At 46.7% G+C, this 24,726-nt stretch overlaps 1 protein-coding gene across 1 annotated transcript in view; it reads right to left on the reverse strand.

The window, feature by feature from the left end:
* Window positions 1-3,960: 3,960 nt before the first annotated feature.
* Window positions 3,961-24,726, reverse strand: part of FGFR2 (fibroblast growth factor receptor 2) — a 101,264-nt gene continuing 80,498 nt past the window's right edge. Inside the window, exons 11-18 of the mRNA XM_069460337.1 lie at window positions 23,078-23,199; window positions 21,062-21,172; window positions 19,391-19,581; window positions 12,961-13,083; window positions 12,336-12,406; window positions 10,556-10,693; window positions 8,627-8,732; window positions 3,961-5,626 (exon numbers count right to left, since the gene is read on the reverse strand). Of these exons, the coding sequence (XP_069316438.1) occupies window positions 5,462-5,626; window positions 8,627-8,732; window positions 10,556-10,693; window positions 12,336-12,406; window positions 12,961-13,083; window positions 19,391-19,581; window positions 21,062-21,172; window positions 23,078-23,199 (1,027 nt within the window). The 3' untranslated portion in view covers window positions 3,961-5,461. The remainder of the gene's footprint in view (window positions 5,627-8,626; window positions 8,733-10,555; window positions 10,694-12,335; window positions 12,407-12,960; window positions 13,084-19,390; window positions 19,582-21,061; window positions 21,173-23,077; window positions 23,200-24,726) is intronic.

The raw sequence follows: 24,726 nt of genomic DNA on the forward strand, positions 1-24,726 counted from the left end.
ATTTCACAATTTCTTCAGTAATAATGACAATTTTATAAACACATATATATGTTTTATCTTTACATTTGTCTCAATACCTACATCAATGTCTCTACATCTTATGGAGAGAGAGAGAGCACGAGAGCAGCTAACATTCGAGTGTTACGTAGCAGGTGGGTTTGGTACTTCCCAGGCAAAATCTCACTGAACTCAACAATCATTTGAGATAGACATCATCTGTCAGCCCACTTACAGCCTAAAAACTCTTCCTTCTTCAATTTTAATTTACAAATCTGTCAGTGTCCTCTCTCCCTTTCCAAGTGTATTGCACTACGGATTTTGGTTTGTAAAGCATGCAGGTGACGTGTTAAGTGCCCTCAACAAATGAATTCGAAGAGGAAAAGGAGCCTAAAAAGACACGACCCCAAAGGAGGCAGTGCTCTGAGCCACAGAAGGAAAAATCACTTGCCCACATATGCATCTTAGGCGAAATTCTGTCACCAAACTGCTTCATGTCCCTTTGTAGGTTGGCAGGGATCCACCGCCTTTCATGGCAAAGGTTCGGAGAGGATGGTTTCCCAGGGAGGGACGCTGACCACCCTGCCTTCCACTGTCTCCTACAGCACCTCAAGTGATCCTCTGAGACAGGACTTCAAGGCAATTTTGAGGAACCCATTGAAAACCCCCAGAAACTCTGAGCAAAAAGGGCACGAGAAGGGCTCCATTCCAGAATGTCCGTCCAGACGAAGATGGCCTCTGCTGTTCTTGCCCAGGGTAGACTGCCAAGTCCTTTCAAGGCTTTCTGGGGATGAAATATGAGAGAAGATACACTTTGCTTTCATCTTTAAACACATCAAACATAAATAACACCAAAACGCAGGCGGACAAAGAGGACTCCAATGTGCATACATAAGTAATGGCGCCTTCGTCAGTCCCAGTGGAGGGCCCAGCTTGCTAGACTTTATTTGGTATAAAACCAGGGAGGTGAGGTAGAGATGCACTCGAGAATTCCAGCCAGAAAGGATCTAGCTCTTTGCATCACGTGGCAGGGCTTCCTTCCTCTCTCCGCCAAGAGAGAAGAGACGGAATTAATCAGTTTCTCAGCTTCTCTGTTCCATGAGGATCCACTCAGGCGTCTTAGTGATCTCGGCCATTTTGTAAGTGCAGAAGCCAGGTTGATTAGCTGAAGTTATCTTTTTCTGGAAAGCCCCGTTAGGTACAATATATCTTTGATCTATGATCTGAGTGGTATCCCCTCAGCTATTAAATTCTTAGGAAGACACTTCACAGCCACTAGGATGGCCATAATAAAAAATATGAATAGTGAGTGCTGGCAAGGATATGGAGAAACTGGAACCCTCACGCATTGTGAGTGGGAATTTAACAGAGTGCGGCCACTTTGGGGAAAGCAGTCTGGTTAAACAGACTTACCATAGGACCCCACAATTCCACTCCTAGGTATATACCCAAGAGAAATGAAAAGATACAACCACAAAAATACTTATACAGTACATGAATGTTCATAACAGCACTATTCATAATAGCCAAAAAGTACAAACAACCCCAATGTCCATCAACGGGTGAATGAATAAACAAAATGCAGTATATCCACACGCATGGAATGTGATTTGGCAACACAGAGGAACGAGGTACTGTTACAGGCTGCAATATGGATGAATCTTGCGAACGTTATATTAAATGAAAGAAGACAGACACAAAAGGCCATATATTGTTTGATTCCATTTATATGAAATGTCCAGAACAGACAAATCCATAGACAGAGAGCAGACTGGTGGTTGCCAGGGCTGGGAGAAGGGGACTAGGGAGTGACTGTCAGCAGGAAAAGGGTTTCTTTTTGAGTAATGTAAATGTTCTGGAATTAGTGGTGATGGTTGCACAAAACTATGAATATACTAAAAACATTACTGAAATGTACCAAAAAAATTCTCAGGAAGAGGAAAACTAACATTTATTGAGTACTTTCTGCCACAGCTAAGCTCCTACAGGTAATCCTCATGGTAAGCATGAGGCTGGCAAGAGCCAGTTTTAGTAGAGAAGTTGCATGTCCAGACAGAAGCTATGACTTGCTCAACATCACCCGGCTGTAAAGAAATAAACCAATCCCAGCCTGCCCAAGCCCACCGTCTTGCTCCTGTACCGCACAAGGCTACAGTCCTGGTTCACTAGACCATTTCCCAGACATGTGACCCTGAGGAGCCTCGAACCGAGCCCTCTGGACCCCGCCCTTCTAAAGCTTTAATTACACAGTCCAACCTGGCAGACCAATTTCTTGTTTTCAGAATGGTGGCTGGGTCCTCAATCCATGGCTGTTCAAGTCAGGTGCTCAAGTTTACATTTCACTGTAAATGCATGTTTCATTTCCCGAGTTTGGGGCTGAGGAACGTCCTGCAAGATCAGATGCAGAGAAGATCCCTGAGGAGCCCAGGGAGGGATGGAGAGGCCGAGTGGTGGGTGGGGGTACCCTGTTCCCCTAGAAGCCGCAGAACTCCCCTGCAGGTGCTACTCCTCCACCCTGCTGCTACAGCCTCCCCATCCCGCCAGAGACCACCACCAGCTGGGCTTTTTGAGGTAGACTCTCGAATATGCCCCTCCCAGTTGGAAACAGCAGGGCCCGCGCACTACCCATCCAAGACGTCTGTCTTCTTTTGGTTCTTCACAAATGAACCGATCTCGTCACTCGATGACAATCACATGACAATACCCAAGGCTTTCCTTAGGCTTGCGGGGAGGGATGGGGAGAGCCATAAGCTTACCAAGCCCTGCCTGTGCATGTTCATTTGGGGCAGGTCTCAGAAAAAGGAAGGTACTGTCTTTCCTGTCCTCATGCACCATACTCCCTTGCTTCCCTTCCTGACAAACATCTCTTTCCAAATAATTCTAAAACTAAAATAGTCAGCAGCTCGTTTAGGATTCTTGCCCACTCATCTCCCTGAAATGGACAAGAGATACAGCAGTTCTGACTCCCATCATAATCTGCATTGTCAAGGCCAGAAACTGCCCTTCAGTCTCTGAAGTCAGGAATATACACTGTGGTCTTCGCAGAGAAGAACCAGCACAGCCCCCGAGCCTTGCTTTCAATACACCTGCACCCTTGTGCTTAACAGGTGACGCTTTTTAGGCAGTTTCCCTCCACATACCCTATTTTTCTAATAACATTCTTTTGGTGGATTAGAACACTTTTCAACTATCAATAATAAGGAACAGAAGCACGGGGGGTTGGCAAACACAGAACCAGGACTGGAGGCCACTCCTCTGATGGCTGGAGACCTCACTGCCCCACTGATGGCCTCAAACACATCGAAGACCCAAGGACAGCACTGCTTGACCACCTACAGCCCTGTAAGGTTCTAAGTGCAGGCTGAGGTGCAGAAGTCGGCCTGTTTTGCTCCCCTTTTCTGGTGCTCAGCAGGGAGTCCCAAGAGTCATAGATTCGCATTTATTAACTGACAGGCAAATCTCCATTTCCCTTGTCAGAAGCTTGGTGGGATGAAAATAAACAATTATTTTACAATTTGTCCAAGTTTTCTTTTGGAAAATTTGAAGCAAATCCTTCCCTCCATACATCACAAGGAAACCAGCCTAGGTTTCAAGATCACCAGAATCTCTCCTATTCGACACCTCTCGCCCTGAAAGCCACCTCTCTGTTGGCAAAGCTGTCTCCCATGTGGTTCCTCATTTGCTCCTCTGGGGAGCAGGAGGGCTCAGAAAGGAACAATGATTCCCCTGAGGTGCCAGGAAGCAGCCCAGTGAGGGCTTGGACCAACCGATTCTGATTTTCCATCGGGTCAACCTGTCCCAGGTACTGCTGGCCTCGGCCAATCCGCCTGCAGTCAGCCGCCCGACCTTCCAGAGCTGCCTCTCCTGCATTGACAAATGGCACCCCATCAACACCTCCGAGCACAGGAAACCATGTGGTAGGACACGAGTATTAAAAAAATAAGCTGCGTGACATTTATTTTGTCTTGTTAACATTAATATCCGTAGAAACATTTTTATTGTCAGTATAAAAATTAACAAGTTTTATTAAATACTTTCTCCAATTTTGTAACACATAAAATCAGTGTCATCTGCATTCATGTTGCATGGCTATAGCAAAGTGAGTGGGTGTTTCGACAGCAAAACACAATACTTTAATACAGAAGGGACAACACGGCGATTCTGTCTGGTGCAGGTATTAGGAGGGATCTTTGGGTGAGGTCCTACCAAAATCAGATGGAAGCAACCCCTTAAAAAAATGGAAGCATCCCCCCAACACCATCAGCAGAACAACTTTGTGTTTCAATTCTCTATGATGGGACTTGAAGATCCTAAACGCCTTCTCTAATGCCAAGGAATCTGGAAGCCATTATCCAAATTCACTGAAGAGAATACAGGCTAATCTGATCAGTGTGCGACCCAGGGGGAGAGGGCCAGCTGCCGGAGAGACACGCTCGCTATCATCTCAGCTCCAGCCTGTCCTCTAGGAATGGATTAAGGCATCTTTTAAAGAGGACACTGGTACCATTTGTCTTGGGAAGTCCAGTTAAATGTCGCATTGGCCCAATGACAGAGCCGCATACAAAACGAAACACCTTCCTATTAACGGGTCCTTTTACTAGGGGCATTTGGGGGGGTTGGGGTTAAGAACAATCATCTGACAGCAGAGTTTAAACACAAATAAATCAAAACTTCATTTTTCCCAAATTAGTCATATATTGTAAATATTTCTCTTTTCAAAGGATCTGATAACTAGTTAAGTCCAAGCAATAGATTAACTAGTCTGCTGCGCTGGCTGCATAGAAATGCCACTTAAATTACAAAAAAAACCTATAAATGATTAATTGTTTTGTATATTACCAATTCATTAATAAATTAATGTTATACCATTTTCCCTGAAAGCAAAAGTATTTTTCCACCTCTGCTCGGTGAAAATTAAGAAATTCTGTGTAAGAACAGCATTTAGCAAATAGCTATTAAAAAAAAGAGAGAGAGACCAATTTTCTAGGTGCATTGGGACATCCATTTAAAATCAATACAAAAAATAATTCCTTGTAAATATATAATATATATTTATACATAATTTGAATATATTTACATACATCCAGCACCTATATACTGCATTTGTGCTCTGTAAATGTGTGCTGACATATATTTTCTCCAATTATTACAAAATTAACAAGGAAGGCAGAACGGGCATCTGCCTTGAGTCCGACTGGTCCACAGCCAGGGTCCGCGGTGGGTCAGAGGGGCCGCGTGGTGGCCTGTGGCAGTCCGTCCTTCCAGAAGCATTCTTCTCCTGGTGAAGATTACAAGTTTTCAACTGTATACATCTTTACACATGTGCCGATTACTTTGCCAATTATTTACTCCTCTGATCCATATATACAAGCGGAGACAAGAAGCTCTTGGAGGCGTGGCCTCCCTGCTCAGTGTGGGTCAGCTCCTGGCGCTGTCCCGTCTGGGGACAGGCAGACATGCTCACTCATGTTTTAACACTGCCGTTTCTGTGTGGGTACTGAGGAAGGCATGGTTCGTAAGGCATGGGGTCTGGAGAGAAAACAGAGTCATCTCCTGAAGAACAAGAACTCCTTGTGTCAGGGGAACTAGGAGAATACTGTTCGAGAGGCTGACTGAGGTCCAAGTATTCCTGAAAGAAGGGAAGAGAGACGTTTTATTTCATCTTGTGTCAGGGTAACAAGGTGAATACGGTTCGAGAGGCTGACTGAGGTCCAAGTATTCCTGAAAGAAGGGAAGAGAAGAGTTTTATTGCAAACACAGGCTCTTGAGATGTTGCTATCAAGGTGGGGCGGGATGGGGCACCCCTGGAAGGCTGACAGAGACCCAGCCCCCTAACTTCCACAGAGACCTCCCAAGACCCCAGCCTAATTATTTACCCCAGGCTTCCCTCAACTTTTCTCTCAGAATCCGTCAAGAATAAACTGCTGGCACGTGGAGAAGGATACACCCTGCGGTACTGCAGGGGCCGGGCGGGCAACCCCCTCACAGGGACCTCAATGACCGGCTGCTTACACACCCCCTCGCTGAGCACGCGCTTCGAGTTCGAGCCCCAGCAAAGCGGAAACGCGTCACTGCTGCGGGTCCCCAGGACCCCTTTAAGTAGCTGAGCCCATGAATATTCACTTTCTGAATTACATTTTACTATTGTAGTTTCCTGGGTAATTGAAGGGGAATACGTCTTCATTGGGTGGGTAATTTAACAGATGTAACTCATTACTCTCAGAAGCTCTCCGAGTTGGAAATGTAAACAGGTTCAAAAAAGGCTTGGACGTACTCATGTATGTTAAATCCATAACGGGCTGTTAAAGGAAAGTGTAGGAAAATAGAGGTTGAGTTTCAAAGTTTTGAAGGTTTGAAATTCGGAGGGTCTTTTCTGCTCCCCAAAGCATCCGTTGGTGTCACTGCCAACGAGCACCAGATCACCGTAGGCTGACACTTCCCCGACTCAGGTCAGGCAGGGCGAGAGCCCACAGCCTGTTTGGGGATGGCCCACGGGCTACGGATGGTTTTTAACATGTGTAAATGGTTGAAAAAAATTAAAAGAGGAAGACTATCTTGTGGTATTAAAATGATGCAAAATTCATATCAAATTCTAATTTCAGGGTCCATAAAGTTTTACGAGAACACAGACATACCAATTTACACGCTGCCTGTGGCTGCTTTTGTGCTACGATGGCAGAGCTGCGACAGAGACCGTGTGGCGCATGGAGCTGAAAATATTTACTCTCTGGCTCTTTGCAGGAAGTGTTGGCTGGCCAGTGCTCTGAAGCTAGGAACAGATTTCTAAACTGGGAACTTCTGGATCTCAACTGCCTCAACGGGGCTGGCACTTTGGGGAGGTTCTCCTCACACGTCCAGAAGCCAACGACTATTCCATGGCGTGCGGTTTTGCAGAGAGGAGGGCAAAAAGTGCAGACCACAGCACAAACAGCCCCAGTGTTATCAGAAAAGAGCCCACGGAATGTTGGCAACTACACATTTTAAAAGACACACACACAAAACAAAACCCCACTATAATTCATCACCCGGGTTGGCAAGAGAAAGAGTCCCCGTCGCAGAAGGGGGATGTGTCAGTTCCAACAACATCAGCATGAACCACACAACTGGAAACAAACACGCCCACCACATCAAAAGGGAACTTTCTGCTTACAATGATAAAAATGAAATTTTGTCCTAAATGGAACCATTTTTCTCGAGCATATGGTAATGATTTTCAGAAGGAAAGAAACTTCGATTTTTATATCCGTTAGACAATATGGCATTCTGCTTTTTTATTTTAGGATGCTAGATACAAATTTGAGTATGAAGGGATCCACGTTAAATGTAAATATATAAATAGGTCTCGTTGAGCATAGACATGGGATCATTAAAACAGACCTTTAGTGCTTTTCCCAGTTTCTAAATGAAGCCATAAACTTTCAGATCTGATAGGAAAAAATAGGGATATCAATGGATTCCAAGTCTAGGGTTAAAAGAACTTATACTGGAAACAACAATTTTGGCAGAAGAAGAAAGTTAGGGTTTCCCCCCCCCTTGAACTGTTCCTTTCCTTTCAACTTCTGAAGGTCAGCTGTGTTCATTTAAATGCAATCTCTCCCTTTATCCAGCACAAGCCACAGTGAGACACACAAGATAAAGTTGCTGGGTTAAGGCTTCGTATCGCTACATTTGAATATTTTTTAAAAAATCACTTTAAAACAATTTTCTAAATCAGAAATTAAGTGTGTTATCGTCCTTCTAAAATATTTGGGACATCTTAATCTTTTTTGTTGTCGAGACCATTGTGTGGCTTTGGCTTTTTTCCCCTGTGTAAAGGAACACTGTTCTATATCCTCATTAAGTATCCCAAAATTCATTCATTAACAATTTCTTTCTATCGTGGGTTTTACTGGACTTGATGGGTTTTTCCTCTTTCCTGGCCGGGGTACATATGCTTCCCATAATCATAAAAGCTACTCTATCTGCATATTGAAGCAGCTACTGACATGGCTGAAATCGGACCCCATTTCAGGGTTTCTTCTGTTAGCAACGATTATAAATATTTTATAGAAAATAAATATTTTAACAAAAGGTCCAAGTTTTTACTTAAAAATCATATAAGTCACTCACTACAGAAAATTATTACATATACACAGAAGGAGACTGCAAGCCATAAACCATGACCGGACAGGATCACACAGAACAGTGTCGTGTTGTATAGAAGCTGGAATTACAGAACTTCATTGCATCTGATTGGAATATCATCAGCCTGCCCACTAACAACCAGGGTGCAGAATGGAACTAGCGCACAAATCCAAGCTCCTTCCCACACACACCAAAATGCTGCGACTGAACATTTCTTCCCCTTCCCCACTCTCCTACACACCCACACCACCACCAGCTTTGGTGAGGGCAGCCGCCGGTACGTCCTCCGTCTTCGGTTTCATGAGTCAGAACTCACAAAATGAAGTTCTGAGAAAAATCATGATTTGAGAGGAACACATAGCTTAACTGTGCCTGACCCCCTTGGAAAAATGATAAACTATACCACAGACTCCAACCAAAAACCAACAGGGCGCTTGTCTGTAAAAAGCTATGCTTGTCTTCCAGGCCAACCAAGCACAACTGGCTTCTGGAAGGAGGTTCTTACCTCATTGGTCGTGAGAGTGAGAATCCGATCTAAGTCCTCCACCAACTGCTTGAACGTCGGTCTCTGGGAGGGCACTGCATGCCAGCAGTCCCTCATCATCATATACCTAGAAAAGATGCATTTCCTTGGTGGATTAATTTTTTAAGTACAAGGCACCTGGCTATAGACAGTTTTAATAGGCAATATGAATATGTGCCCTAAATTATGAAAATGCATCAGAACTTTCCAATCAACTACATTAGGAGGTATTCACTTTCCCAAAGGATTCCCTGCTTGGCTCCTCTGAAAGGCACCTTGATTCACAAAAACAGCACTTCACCAAAACGTTTCAGGAAGGCATCTATGTCATCAATAAAGATGCGTCTATATGTTTTTCACTGGTATCCATGTAACTGTATGACATATCACAATGGTATCACACTCTTTTTTGAGACAGGGTCTCACTCTGTCACCCCAGCTAGAGTGCAGTGGTGTCATTGTAGCTCACTGCAACCTCACACTCCTGGGCTCAAGCGAGCCTCCTGACTCAGCCTCCTGAGTAGCTGGGACTCCAGGCATGCACCACCATGCCTGGCTAATTTTTCTATTTTTAGTAGCAACAGGGTCCCACTCTTGCTCAGGCTGGTCTTAAACTCCTGGCCTCAAGAGATCCTCCCGCCTCGGCCTCCCAGAGTGCTGGGATGACAGGCTTGAGCCACCGCGCCCGGCCTGGTATCACACTCTGCTCTCCAGTCTTCCCTCCCCAAACACCCCTGGCCTGGACTCAAGCAGCTCTGACATTATCTCCCCAACACTTAGGGTTTTGTTTTAACAATTTCTAGTTAACAAAGGTTCTTCAGTTAAAAAAAAATAATAACGTTTGAAAACCACGACTTTAAGGTAAGGATTTCATGAATTAATCTGTCACCGCTGGGCTGCACGCTAACTTCCTGCTGAACCCTTAGGCCTGCGTTCCCAGGCCTTATCTTGATTATGGGTTTCGACAGACCCTCCGTGCTAGGAAAAGCAATGGGAATGACGAGAGCACAATAAATGCCTTTATATAATATACTATAAAGTGTGGCCATTCATCAGACGTCCACTGTACACCAAAAAGCACTCACGGGATTACGGATGTAAAATCCCCGTGAAACGCCACACAATGCGGCTGCAGTCTCTGGGACAATCGCTGTTCTTAGTTAATCCTGGGGGGGGAGGTGGAGAGACTCCTCTCAAAGCACCGATTCTGCCGCACAAGGCACACGTCACAAACACAACATAACGCCACTTAAAGTGTGAGGTAGGTTTTTCTAGAAACCAGCTCACGGTTTTATAGGCAGATCTGGTACTCTAAGGAGGGCAGCTGGACAAATTTTTAATTCTCTGTGCTAAAATACGGGTGAAATATAGGTAACCAGACACTGGTTCATTCACTCCGAGGAAACGTGGTAGACGTCAATCTGTAATGGCCATTTTCAATGGTCAACGAAGCTCTGGAAACACCCGTTCTCCACTCGCCCCGATGGGGAGAGGCACAAACACTGAGGACAGGTGTCATCCATTCTCTAATCCCACACTGTGCAGGGGCAGCTCTGTGGCTTTCTAGCTCGTTTCCTGACCGTGTGTCTTCCTGTCACTCTGAGTGGGGACCACAGCAAGCACAGCACAGTGACAGGAAGACCACTCTGACTGGCCCTGCAAAGTCAGAAGCCCCTGGCGGGGCGGCTGGACACCCTCTGATTTAAAGCCAGCTCCATACACCCCCGGATGATGTTCTTTCTTTTGGACAAGTCATGGCTGTCAGTGTAGCTATCTAGCTCAGTTCTGGGATTGAGCCCAGAAAGCTTTGGCGATTCTTCTTGGAGCATGTTTAGAAAACTGGGGTCCTTCGAAAAGTGGAGATAAGTCAGGCAGGTGCTACTGGCGTGGCGCGTCCACAACGGTCCTTACAGTTCATTGGTGCAGTTAGCCGGCTTATCCATCCTGTGTCCTTCCTTCAGCAGCTTAAAAAGTTCCTCCACAGGAATCCCTGGGTAGGGCGAGCCCCCTAAAGTGAAGATCTCCCACATTAACACCCCAAAGGACCAGCTGCAAGGAAGGGAGAAAACATAACATCACCAACCCATCTGAATCGCAGAAACCTCAACATGCCCAGTTAAGAAAATAAACATCCACTCACTTCTTAAGTTCAAAGACAAACGAGCCCTCCTGCAGTTCACCCTACATGCCCTTTCCTGCCCCACAGAGAGCATCCCCAAATAACGACGGCATGGGGATGGCCCAGTGGAATTTTCCATCTGTAGACAAAAAGTCAAACCGCCATCACTCTGCAATAAAGTTGCTCATCTTAAATGCGGTGTTAGCGATGCAAGGATCTCAATTTCTAAGTTTCAAAGCCCTCTGTGCTCCTTTCCAACTCTTCCAGCTGCCTGCATGCCTGCCCCAAGGGCTGTGACCCACCTGGACGGGCAGTGGACAGAGCAAGGCCAGCGAGCCCGTCCTGCGAGGTCAGAGCTGCCCTGCGTGGCCGGAGGAACCCCTGGGGCACAGAGGTCCTGTGGCTCCCTAGGATCTCGAAGGCAGTCGGCACAGGGCTGGGGACAGGAGGGAGGAATCCTGGCCCCAGACGAGTGTCCCACAACAGAAACTGAAAACATCTCCCAGGGCACGAGCTACACTTGACTTTTCAGAGACCCACAGCTGGACTTCCTGGGCCTTGCTCAGGAGACTCAATCCCTGGGATGCTCAAGCAAAGGACCCAAGTTCACTATGTCGTGGGCGCTCTGGAAACTTGCCCCTCTGGACTCTAGGTGGTGAATTTCAGAAATGAAGCTACGGAGCAGAAGCAGCCGCACTGCACAGGCAGACGGAGCCTCTGGGCCTCAGGCTGCTCGCTGCAAAAATGGGGTTATAATGTCTCCTCTCCGGGGTTGAGGGCACCAACTGCAGTAGCAGAGAATCAATGCCTATCCCAGAAATCCTCCTGCTCGCACAAATAAAAAATAGCCCAAGTGATTTTTTTCCAAAAAACATTTTCCTTTGGAATAATTATAGACTCATAGGAACTTTGACCCCGCTTCTCCCAATGATAACATCTTTCAACTGAATTTCCAAATCTAAAATATCCGCTGGAGTCTGACCCTAATAATGTTTTTAAGGGTATCATAATAGAAGTATTACATAATTTCTACCGTATTTCTACAGTGTTATCAAGGATGCTAAGACAAGACCAGACTTTTTTTTTTTTCTTTTTTTTCTTTGGAAGGATAGACACAGTGAGCAGACCCCATGGAGACCATCTGAGCGGACAGTGCCTCACTCAGCTTCACCCTTTATGGACAAACGTGGGTTGGGAGACATATGACAAATCACTCTCAAGAAGGAAGAATTTCAGGATTACTTCTTGAAGAGGGTGAAGAACACGCCAAGAGCTTGGCAAAACAGACAGCAGCTTTGTAGCTGCACATCCGTGAATACGTTCGGGGGGGACTTCCGCTCTGGCGGGAGGGGGTTAGCGGTTCCACCTCCTGTGCTCTTTGAAGCCAGGCAGATTAGTAACAGAGCATTGGTTACCAGCCTACCATAAAATCCGTCCTTTCTCAGGCCGGCTCCTGCACCTTCTATGAACGCGTGAAGCACGGCAGCCACCAAGAATGAAGAAAGGCAAAGGACATACAGTATTTCTGCAACTCAACCCCATGCAGAAGCCAGAGAAAACGGAGCTACTTACACATCACTCTGATGCGTGTACACCCTGTCAAACAGGGCTTCTGGAGCCATCCACTTGACTGGAAGTCGCCCCTGCAGACGGAGGAGAAAATGTAAAAACCAATACATTAAAACAAGTTTACGAGCAGGCTCGACAGGCCTAGGCCCTGTTTGAGAGCCGACACTCGGGTGATTTTTAAGTGGTCAGTCGTTAGAACAGCAAAAGGCTCCAACTAGGACTCTACATAATGTGTGAGACGCACAGATCTGGGGATGTTAATAAAACCCACCCCCCTGGAGTCTCACTATCGGTTATCTCCGCAGCACGCAGACATTCCTTCGGCCACTCACAGGCAAAGATGAACCCAGTAACTTCCAAGCTCTCATCTTTGCCATGAAAGTTCTTGACAAGAACCGGAAGAAAATCCTAGACGCTGCTGATTATTCCGTATGTAAGAGTGCTCCCGTTTACTAAAATTATCTTAGATAGAGCCTAAATTTGCTTATTGAGAGCATACAAAGAATAAAGCAAAAAACCAGGAAGGAGCCCTCCCGAGTCCCGTCTGCCTCTCAGTGCCTACGGCCTCTCTTCTCGGAACATTCTGCGCCCACCCCGCCCCTCCCCTCGAATCGCGCCTCAGACTTACATTCGTGGTCTTTTTGTAATAGTCTATGTTGTTGATGTCTCTGGCCAGCCCGAAGTCGGCTATTTTCATCACGTTGTTTTCTGTCACCAAAACATTTCTGGCTGCTAAATCTCGATGAATACACTGAAATTGGGGAAAAAGGGCGAGAAAGACCTAAGTTTAAAACTCTTCAAGGACAAAAAGAAAATATATTCATTTCTTAAAATGCAGACAGAAAATACAGCTTATGTCAAAAACTGGTTGTAATGTAAGTGACACAGTGTGGCCGAAAGATTAAGCCGGTCAACTGGGAGCCTCGATCACCCAGGAGCCTCGATCACCACACTTGTTATTTGTTTTCTAATAAAAAAATGAATGAATGAATGAATGAATACATAAATAAATAAACCAATCACTTTGAAGAGCAAAAGCAGACTAAATAACCTCACTCCCTCTTATCTGCAGTTGTCCAACCACAGTGGTGTCCTCCTTTCAGGTACGTAGGGATGCAAATTACATCATCCTAAAATCTTTTATCTCAACACACGCCCTCCTGTCCTTTACAGCCAAATTGCCAGAAGAGCTGGTTAAATTCCAACATCGCATCTTCTTCACCTGCTGGTCACCGCTTAGACATTCGAGCCTGTCTGCCACCCCTGCCCCTCCTAAAGTTCACGAGGAACCGCTCAACTGTTAGGCCCACACGACCTCGTCCAACCCCTCGACGTTTCCCTCTCTGCTGCTGTGAAGGCTGTCGATTTCTTGCCCATTTTTGAAAACTGGCCCTGCGCTGCGTTCCGCCCCATCCCCTCCTCCCAGCTCGTTCTCTCCCTCTCCCCCCACCCCTCTCAGACCCTGGCTGGCTCCCTCCTCCTCCTCCTCCTCCTCCTCCGAACAGCGCCACCACCCCATTACATGTGTGTATTTCCAAGTAGCCTCATGGTGTCAGTTCTTACAAGCATTCACGTATCTGCAAATTCCTATCTCCATCCGGACCTCTCTCCTGAGACCCAGGTTCTCATTATCAACAGGCTATGGGACATTCCCACATTGATGTCCCCCTGACATCTCAAATTCCAGGTTTCTACTCCCTTCGTTCTCACCCTCTGTCTCTCTCCATCAGAGAGGTGTATGCATGGCACTGTTCACACTCTCCTCCCGAGTCCTGTTCGTTTCAACTCCAAGCGATTTCCAGTTTGCCCCCCTACTGCTCTCCCACTGCTAATCCCTCAGTCCAGGCTGTCACCAGTGCCCACCCCTGCCCCATGTCCTGCCACACTGCCTGCTAGCGGGTCTCCGCGCTTCCAAGCCCTACTGCACCTTCTACGCTTCCCATGGCGTGTGTTTCTGAAATAACCGATCCTGTCCCTTCCTGGCCTCTCATGACCAATGCCCATCTATCCGTATTCCCAGTCCACGCCGTCACAACACCCGGCCCGTGCAAAGGGCTCAGCCTGTGTGTGTCACGTACATCAGGACTAAATGCTGAAAGGCTTGCTACAGAACAGCTAATTTATCATCCTGATACTCTTTGGTCTCAAAAAGGTCTAGGTATTCTGACTTTTGTTTTTCCCTTCTACAAATGATATGCTTTTGTAAGCTGCTGTGTTTTAGTTACACTTTAATATACCAAGATTTCATCATGACACATGGTAATTAGGGTCCCAAAGTCATCACACCTTATTTTGGGAAGAAGTAAGATACATATAGAAGCAGATATCCCCATCAAAGCGTTTACACAGGTTACTGGCAAAGGCTGACGAGCATATGAAGCACAGAGTCTCATCGATCCACTCGACAAGGTTGAAATGGGGCTGGTCTTAGACACTCCAAGAAATGGCCAATTAAAAAAGTGCAAGGTGAACAATCCCTGAAATATGTATAAGGAATTACTTTATTCTGCTCCTTGTGTCCACACGCTTCCGTGCCCGCTGACGGCTGAGATCAGAATCGGGGCAGCAGGAAAGCCTTGCAGGCACGTCTGCTCTCAGCCAGACTGGAAGCAGGAAACGTGAGAGCTCCCAGCAGCCGCCTGGAGGTTCAGCTGGGGCAAGAGCAACGTTCCCGGTTTTGGAGGCCTCCTCAAATTGAACTTCCAAGCCCCGGGCCAAACTCTGCCGGTGGTGTGTTTCTGCTGACACGAGCTCCGTGAGTCTGGCGAGCTGTGTGGTCAGAAGAATGTGGCTTCCCATGCACTGGGCTCTCACCACGCACCGAGCTCAGCTTGGACAGAGACGCTGCCCACGGCTACCGCCACCATCTTCTCAGCAAGAGAAGAATCTCGCACAGACATCCCTCATCCCAGGACACTAGGAAACACCAACGCCCACCCCCTGGGTTGAACAAGAGGAGACTTGGAACCAATACCCAAGAAAAAGAAAACAAGTAAAGGCAAGCCAATCCCCATCATCCACAGAAACCCAAGTTGTTCTCCAGCACAGAGAGCTGACCATTTTGGATAATCAGAGCCCAGGACAGTTTGGGAGTCTATTTTTCTATAGGTGAAGGTCAACAGGTGGCTGCTGAGTGAAGAAAGACTAACACCCTGTGACGCAGACAGCGTGCTGGGTGTCCTGGATGGCTGATCACATTGCATTCCCATGGCAACCTATGAGTTGGGGATTATTAGACCCATTTTACAGATAGGGAAGCTGGGGCTTCCTTTAAAAAAAAATCCGCTCAGGTTTAACACTTTGAAGGTTTAATTGGGTTTGGGATTTGGTTAAAAAAGAAAAATTAGTGTGCTTTGAGCTAAAAATAGCAAATATTTTATAAATTGTGTTAGGCTCAAATACCCCATTACCTAATTGCATTACTGCGCAGCATTTCTTTACTTGTCTGTCCGCACCCCCATCTCCCCGAGGAAGCAGGCTCCTCCCAAGGGGACCATTCTTAAAATCTTTATCTACCACTAGTTTAAAACCTATTTTAGGTCCTTAATTGCCAGTGGCCTCCAGCAAGGGGCTTTGGGACCGTGCACTGCCCCAAGGCCATGCAATGTCCCTCTCAACTTGGGCTCTTATGCCAAGTGGAGGCAACGAGCCCACACTGGGTTACTACCCAAAGCCTCCAGCACAGGGAATCTCACGGTCCTGCCTTGGTCCAGGGAGAGGCAGGAGTCACCTGCGAGCAGGGGACAGCTGGGTGGAGGACTGGGAGGCCTAGGTCTGGGACCAGCCACTTCACCCTGTGGACTCACGTGTGCCCATCTCAGCAGTGAAAACAGCGATTCTGACATATCTGGGCTCAAAGGTTGCTGTCACTTCCCAACAGTCCTCAGCATCTTGACCCATACAACGCGGACACTAATGCCACCAATTTCAGAGTTGTTCTGAGGGTACGTAAGGTACTGTATGTCAAGTGCCTACCTCCTTGCCTGGCAGATGTTAGGCTCTCCAAAAGTAGTTAGTGATAACAGTAATTACCACTGTCACACCACTATTAGTAAGGGTACTTCCATTCTTCCCTTCTAAAATATTAACATATTAATTTGCCCCATTTCAAAAAGTTTGTCTGACTCTCATTTCTCTCTCCACCATACTGAGCAGCCAGAACAGGCAGGATGGCAGAGTCGTCAGGGCCGGGGGGACCCCCACGGGCTCTCAGGCCAGACCCAGCACACACACTTCTTTCCTTGTTCTGAGCAGAATGAGGCGCACCTGCCGCTCCCTCCTCGCTGGGAACCACGTCCTGGTTTCCTCCCACCTCAGACTGTGCCTTCGCAGCCTCCACTGCTATTTCTTCCCTGCACGTTTAGCCAATCTCTATATTTGAGTTTTCTCAGGAGTTGACTTCAGGCTTCTATTTTCCCTCTCTAAGCTTCTCACCAGATGATTTGTTCATTCCCATGGCTAGAAACGACACCGCCTGTGCTGGCTCCCAGGTGTCTGGCCCACCCCTGGGAGCTGAGCTGCAGCCTGCAGCTTCTTGGTTGACATGTTCCCTTGAGTGACTCCCAGATATGTTCAAGATGAGCTCTGGATTTTCCACCATCTGTGCCCCCCGCCCCACCCCCGATTCCAAATCCTCCTTCATCCTGGGAGGCTGTGCCACCACCCAATTCCTCGAGCTAGAAATCTGGACGTCACACTTGATCTCGATTTCCCTCCCCAACCCTAATTAACCATCCTGATGGCAACACACATCAAACACCAACCTACTGGCTTCTCTCAGTGTCTTTGGCCCTAATATACCCACGGCCCAGCCCACACCCCCGTCACCTTTGCAGAACTCAGGCTTCCCCACCTGCCATGAAAGCAGCAGCAAGAGATGCCTTAAAGCACAGCCCTGATCCAATTATTCCCCCAGTCAATGGCTCCACACAACAGTGAGAGTCCAGGGTCCTCGCCTGGGTCTTCAAGGCCCCAGATGAGCAGGGCCTCATCCCACCGTTTGTTTCCTCCACAGCACATTTCCCAATTTTTCTTTTACATACTTATTTTCATCCCCACATTTACTGGCGCCCACGGTCTCTGCCCCAAGAGGGCAAGGACCATGTCCATTCCGGCCTCCTCACCGGACAGCCCGACCAACGGCATGAGGCATCCGGTGCCCTAGGAATGCGTGTTGAAGAATTGAGCAAAATGACCAGGCCGGCACGCCTACCCCACAGCCATCGGCAGCAGCGCCCCGCTGGGTGGAGAGCTACGTCCCCCAGCACACGGGGGAGGCGGCATCCACGCATGCAGCTGCGGACAGGCTGCCCTCCCCAGTCCTCTCCGGGAATATGTCACAGCTACGGAAGAGGTGGGACAGTACAATGGATGGTCACCTTGGCCGGATTTGCTGCGTGCGCTTTCTCTCTGTCTCCCCATACCACCCCCACCTATACACGCACACACACACACACACACACACACACACCCCATACACATTTTTTATGACTAAACCATTTAAAAGTGGGTTGCAGGTGATGCTTCACACCCTAATTCTTTAGCATTTCTCTCCTACCTTAACACAATGCCACTACCACCACCCCCAAATCCACACTGATGCAGTGGTATCAGGAATATTACACAGCCACATTCAAATTCCAAGTGTTCACAAATGTCCTTTGTAAGAGCTGTCCCCCGTCCCCTCCCCCACAGGATCATGCCCAGGGTCACGCCGTGGCATTTAGTAGTTGTCCGGTCAGCCCCCTTCCGTCTAGACCTGTCTCCCCAGCAGTTTTTGTCTTTCACAATGCTGACACTTTGGAGCCGTGTCTCGTCCCCCCCATTCTGGGGCAGTCTGGTTGTTTCTGGATGCCAAAGACTTTCGGTTGGCAAACTGCCCTGCCTGTTTGTACACACACACACAATCACAGAACTCAACACTAGGCTTTGACCAGTGTCCTAAAACCTATACGTTAGGAACTTTTACAGGGAAAAATGTTTAAAAAGTCTTAAACTCTGGACTCTCTTAAAAATAAAAATTTTAAAACATAAAAAAAAAAAAAACCCAAAAAACCCAGAACATGTGGCAGCTCTGGGCCACGTCCCTACGTGACCAGACAGCGGGGCTGAGGTGCAGCCGTCCCTGGGGTCTCTGAGCAATCTGATGGGTCGCCTCACACACTCAGCAACTGGCATGGCCTCTGTGGAGACTTGAGCTTGTGACCCTTCAAAGCAGCCCAGGCCCCCAGGTGACAGAGGGCCCACGTCCACCAAAGGACATCACCTCTGTGGGGACCCAAGGGCTTCCTGATGCTGGAACAAGCTCCACCACAGGTAGCAGCTGAGCCCACCATTGCCCACGGAGGCGGTTCTGCAGCTCTCTTCCCGGACTGTGGGGCCAAGGAAGGGTCTCTTGGGCCATGTGAAATGTCCCCAAGGATATCTGGGCATCTGTCTAACTGCTTTCAGAATAACTGAAATGTTTAAAGTTCCATGGTGAGTGGCATGCTTGGAATGTGGGCAATTCACCTCAGGGGACCTGGCCAACTTCTAACCACAGAGGGTCACCTGCCAAATGAATCAAAATAAACTCCGATATCCAGGACTCCCTGTTGCTCAAATACACCTTTGTGTGATCTTTATTCTTGGACTATTTAATGCCATATCAAACTCAAAACCTAAACACAACACCTAAAGTCTATGTCTAAAAATTGAATAACCGCGAAACAAATCAAGCCCCCCCAAAAATAAATAAATCATCAGAATTAAAGGGAACACCCTCTGAACAAGCCATCCTCCACCTGGAGAGCTGAATTCCCAGGAGAGTCAAACCTTGCTCTGTCTCAAAGGAAAGACACCCTTTCTGCACATCTCTGCAGTCATTATAGGTTTATGAGGCTGCTCTGGCTTCACAGAGTTCATTAAACCCGAATGTGAATAATGCAGTAAATATTTTCCAGGTGATACAAGACATGCAAGGGCTTGATCTAGCAAATGAGCACATCCAAAGTGCCTGTTTTCCTCAAAGACATTTTTAATTGGATTCTATCCAACCAAGTCGAATGTAAGGGACTCACCTTTTGGGAAGCCAAGTACTCCATGCCTCTAGCCAGCTGGTAGGTGCATGACACCAAGTCCTTGAAGGTCATCTGCTCCTCGGGAACACGATTAATGTCATAGGAGTACTCCATCCCGGGGGGCCTCCGGGCGCGTAGGTATTCTCGGAGGTTGCCTTTCGAGGCATACTCAACTATGACGTAGAGTGGGCCTGTTGAGGGAGAAGAGAAGCCCCCTTAAGACAGAATCCAGGATCTGCCCTTCAGCCACTCAGCGAAGGAGTGTTAGTTATTATGACCCAACGCTTTTCATTGTTATTGGTTTTTAAAAGTTTTGATGTACAGAAAAGCATGCATAAAAACAGAATACCCGCTCCCTAATCTATCCAAAATGATGGTTAACTCTTGGTCATGACAACCTCAAAAGGCTTTAAGAAATACACAAAGATACAGTTGAAGTGTTCTTCCCTATCCTCTTGGGAAGCAGCGGCTATCAAAAATCTGCACCCTCCAGTATATCCTTCTGGCTCATTTTAACTAATCTACATACATATGTGTATCAATAAATAATATATTATTTTTAATGACATAAAGGAATAATAAATGTAGAGCTTTGCAACATTTTCTCCCCATACATTGTCCTTTTGGAACCCAGTTAGGCAGATAAAAGTAAGTCTAGATCATTCATTCCTTTTCACAGCTACATACATTGTATCATATATACACCCCACTTTATTCATCCATTCCCCTATACGCATGGGCATTTGCTTCCAGGTTTTGGCCATAACAAACACTAGGTAGCAAACATTCCTGTACATGTTCCCTTGTACACACGTGCAATAATTTCTCCATGGTATACACTAGAGAGTTGGCCAACTACAGCCTGCAGGCAAAATCCTGCCTACTGCCTGTTTGGGTAATTAAATGTTATTGGCACACAGCCAGGTCCATTCATTTCTGTACTTCTCGGGCTGCTTTCTCACTACTATGGCAGAAATGAGTCGCTGTGACGAAAAGCGTAAGGACTACAAAAGTCTAAAATATCTACGGTCACCCTTTACAGAAAAAAGTTTTGCAGATTCCTGAATAGATCTAAAAGAGAAACTGCAAAGTCAAAGATAGGCATTTTTAAATTTATTAATAACTATCAAATTGATTCTCGCAGCGTCAGTAAACATTCAATGGAAGAAGCTGCGCCCTCTCTCCCCGAAGGAAGAGAATGTGTCCCTTCCTACCACTTTCTCCTCTTTTAAGCTATTTTGGGAGCTCAGCCATCTGTTGATCACAGCAAGACTCGGGTTCCTCAATCCCCATTTTAAGGGAAGAGCTTCTCAACCAAAACACAGAATCTTATTTTGAGAAATTTCTCTTAGCACTTACAAAACAAAAACATAAGGAGACGGCCTTTCCCAAAACGCCCTCCAGGTTACAATCTAGAAAAAACAGGACCCTCCAGGCCCTCAAATCCAAAGTCGCCCGACACCCACCTTTCCCCAGTCCCCCAGGTACAAGCACAGAGCCCCCTTTGTGTTCGTGGCTGGGAACATCTTCCTAAGGGTATTTTAAAGAGATCTTTAAACATGCACTTGAGGGGCTCTGGGAGCAGGATCTAAAAGCCCAACTGTTTCCAAAATGATTCTAACATTAAACCGTGGAGTATTTGGATAAAAGCATTTTTTTCTTCCTACTCACCATCCTGAGTACAGGCTCCAAGAAGATTTATGATATTTTTGTGTTTTCCAATCATCTTCATCATCTCCATCTCTGACACCAGATCAGAAAGGTCTTTCTCCGTGGCATCATCTACGAACATTAGGTATATCACAAATCAGTTCGTACCCTTGAACTCACCGGCTGCCCCTGTTAGTTGCCCAAACTTAGTTAAAACAGCATGAAATTGAATCTCAGAACCAGAAAAGACTTTCCAATTCACCTCTCTCATTTTATCAGTGAAGGGACAAAGCCCCAGACAGGTCTAGATTGCAGGCCTACGCTGCGAAGGGCTGGGTCCAGGGGGCACCCCATGACTGTGTCCACAGTATGTATGCATGTGTATTATCAGCAGGTGAAAAGCCACGACTTCTAGTGGTTTCTCAAAGGGGCTGCAACTCCCACCCTAAAAAAAGTTTCGTAAACTTCTGCTCTGTAATTTCCAGCAGGAATGGCACAGACACTACCTCACGGGCTCACAGTGAGCTTCTAGTAAGTGGCAAGACTCTTTTCCAAGAGTCTTGATAATTCGGTATGGAAAAACTCAGCTTACTTAAAAAAGATGAAATAGGACCATGGATGGGACCATGGATGGGAAACTCTTTGGCTTCACACACAAGGAAGAGCGATGCGATTGTGTGTGCAGAGTGTACACTGCCGTAGACGGAGAAGGAGCCTCCTGCCACACACAAGGAGGGAGCCACATTTGTGGACACATGGCATGGGCTGTCCCCCTCTCTCCAGGCTCTTAGCCATCCACTGGCTATAAAAAAAGGACATGCCACAAGGGCTCGGGGGCCAACGTCCTTCTACACCCTAAAAAGAAGGCCACCAGCCTCAGCACAGCCAGAGAAACAGAACTCCCAGACTTTCTTTCTGCAATACCCAGTCACTCTGAGCCCCACTAACAAAACCAGAAGTTCTGCCAGTAGAGACACAAAGCCAGGGACTGCCTCTGTCGGTGACGCCATGACACCTTAGGTGAGAAAACACAGTTCTCCTCCCTGGCATCAAGCCCCAAGGTGGGGAGCATCTCAAAACACCCTAGCTTTCCTTGGAGCCATTCAGATCAATAACTTTAAAAATCAACATCGTTTTGACTATTTCCGGCCTGCTGTCTCCCCCCCAGGGAAGAATGTGATGACCATCCCACGGGAACCCACGAAAGAGAGAAACAGGCTACCCCCGGAGCACCCCCACGTGCAGGCGCCCACATCCCCAGGTCAGACCTCTCCGCCTGGGAACGTGGGAAACGCTCCGCCGGGGTCCCCTGTCTGAGATCCCTACAATGGGATTTATAACATGACCGTTCCCCATAACTCTTCTCATAAAAGAATACTGTGGGAGGAATAAGTTAATGGTTAAAAGTTCTTTAAGCTCCTAGGACACAGGCATGGAGCAGGGGTGGAAGGTTAATGCAGAAATGCTCAGACTCCCACGAGCGCAAAGCGACGTTTCCATCGCAGGGTGCTTGTCACGTGCCCCGGGAGGCTCCGAATCAGCCCAACCCTGTTAGTTCCTTTTCAGCTTCCAAGTGACTCTCCCAGACCAGTGTCATTTTTACTCTGCTCCTCACACAAAAGAGGTAGGTGTTCTTCTCCCCAAGCCTCCGGGCCGCCTCCAAAAATGCCCATTTCCGTTTACTTACAAGTTAGGGTTTGGCTCCCACTTCCCACGTCCTAACCCCCATCTAAATCCAATCATACGAGAGTCGATATTTTCTAAGCACATAAACATAGAAAATGAACGATCACGGCCATCTAGAAGGGGCGAGAGAAGAACTCCGTGCGGGAGGTGGCTGCTTTCTAGCAAAACTGGCTTTTCTTTTTGATAAGTACACACAGCTCAAGATAAATCATCTGCCCAAGATGCTGATTTAAACACTGCTCAACCTCCAGGTCAGCTATGTGCTCTCTGACCCCCTGGCGTGATAGAGTTCACATGCCACAAAAGGAACATTCTTGATAAGACTCTCTCCCCTCCCGCCTCTCCGCTCACCTTTCAACATCTTCACCGCCACGGTGACCGCCTCCTTGGCCTTATCTTTGTCGATCCCCACGGCTTCTGCCATGACCACTTGCCCGAAGCAGCCTTCCCCCAGGGGTTTGCCCAGCGTCAGCCTAAATGTGTAAATAGGGGATTAGCACACGGCATCTGGTGAGGGGTGCAGAGAGGAAAATTCCAGAACTAAATATAAAAATCTTTCAGCGGCTTGCAAAAGCACGGCGTGTTTATCATATGGAACTAATGAGGCTCAGGGTACACACGCGCTCGAGTATTTTCTTAGTGACGTTTTAGAGAATGTCAATTACTAGTGGAACAGCTATTAAATTTCACATTTGTATTCTCGATTTATTTTCTTTATGGAAGGTATCCTTGCTAGTGAGGTGGTCAGCTTTCCTAAGTGCCAACGACGAGCTTTTGATCTTGAGCCAATTAAATATTTGTAATTTAGAATGGCTCAAAGAAAAACGTTAAGGCCGTTCTCATTTTTTTTTTTTTTTGTCCCTGTAAAGCGGAGACTTTAAAATTACTATTATTCAAATACCGATGGAGTTTATGGTCACATTCCTTGCCAAGTTACAGGATGTGAATCTTAAAAGCATTTCAAGGAATCTCTAATTTTTCACTGAAGAAAAAAGAAAATTCAAATAAATTAGGGGAGTATTTTTTTTAGCATAAGTTTACAAGTCCTTATGACTACATATAATTAACAATGAAGGAAACCTAAAGTGAACACAACAGATTAAATTTCTAAGCGTAGAAGTTCTATGTACATGATACGAACAGCCATATATCGTCCTTCAATATTCCAGAAATCAACAGAATGGAGAAGGCTTTGGAATACTTGTGAGTATAGTTTTTTAACTTCAGCATAACACAGCAAAGTCCTGAGCTGCCATCAGTAAACAGTGTCTACAGTAAGTACGCAACGCTTTGCAAAAGCTCAGCATACAGGGGCGGTGGGGGGCGGGGGCAGTGTATGCTATGCTGAGGTCATTTTGTTTCTTTCTATTCACAACCAAAATTAAATTTAACATCTTGGCAGAAAATAAACATTTGCATTGGAAAAATGGCTAATTTATGTCCCAGTGCCCTGCTACCACAAGCGTAACAATCCTTTCTTTGTATAACTTCTGCCTCCGATCTAATAAACTGCTTCTAAATAGCCTTCATTCATTGGAAATCTGTTCCACCTATGTTTGTGCTAAGCGCTGTTTCGAAACGTTTAGCACTCAGATTTTCCACACTCGGGGTACCCCCGGGTGGGAGCGAAGAGGTCGGCACACACAGACTCCCACTGTTGACTGCGGTGTCTGTCACAGGTGGCAAAAAGTGAACCTAAAACTGCACTTTCTTAAAACATGATCACAATTCCCGGATTCAATCACATCTACACAGGAATGTGCACGTGAACTCACCTCTATAATCACACAAACTAGAGAGCTGCCAGGGTTCACAAGAAACACCCCTTTCTCTCTCCATATTCTACAGGTGAAGAAACTATTCTTTCTGCTTTCTCTGGTGCCCCACCAGTGAGTGTCCAATAAACATGTCTTGAGAGAATGAACAAATGGTCTTTTCACCTCAGCACACAAATAAGCTCGAAATTACTTCTAGTATCACCCTGACTGAATGATGTCCAT

This window comes from Eulemur rufifrons, chromosome 28 (genome assembly GCF_041146395.1).
Source record: "Eulemur rufifrons isolate Redbay chromosome 28, OSU_ERuf_1, whole genome shotgun sequence".
In the NCBI taxonomy this organism is placed as follows: domain Eukaryota; kingdom Metazoa; phylum Chordata; class Mammalia; order Primates; family Lemuridae; genus Eulemur; species Eulemur rufifrons.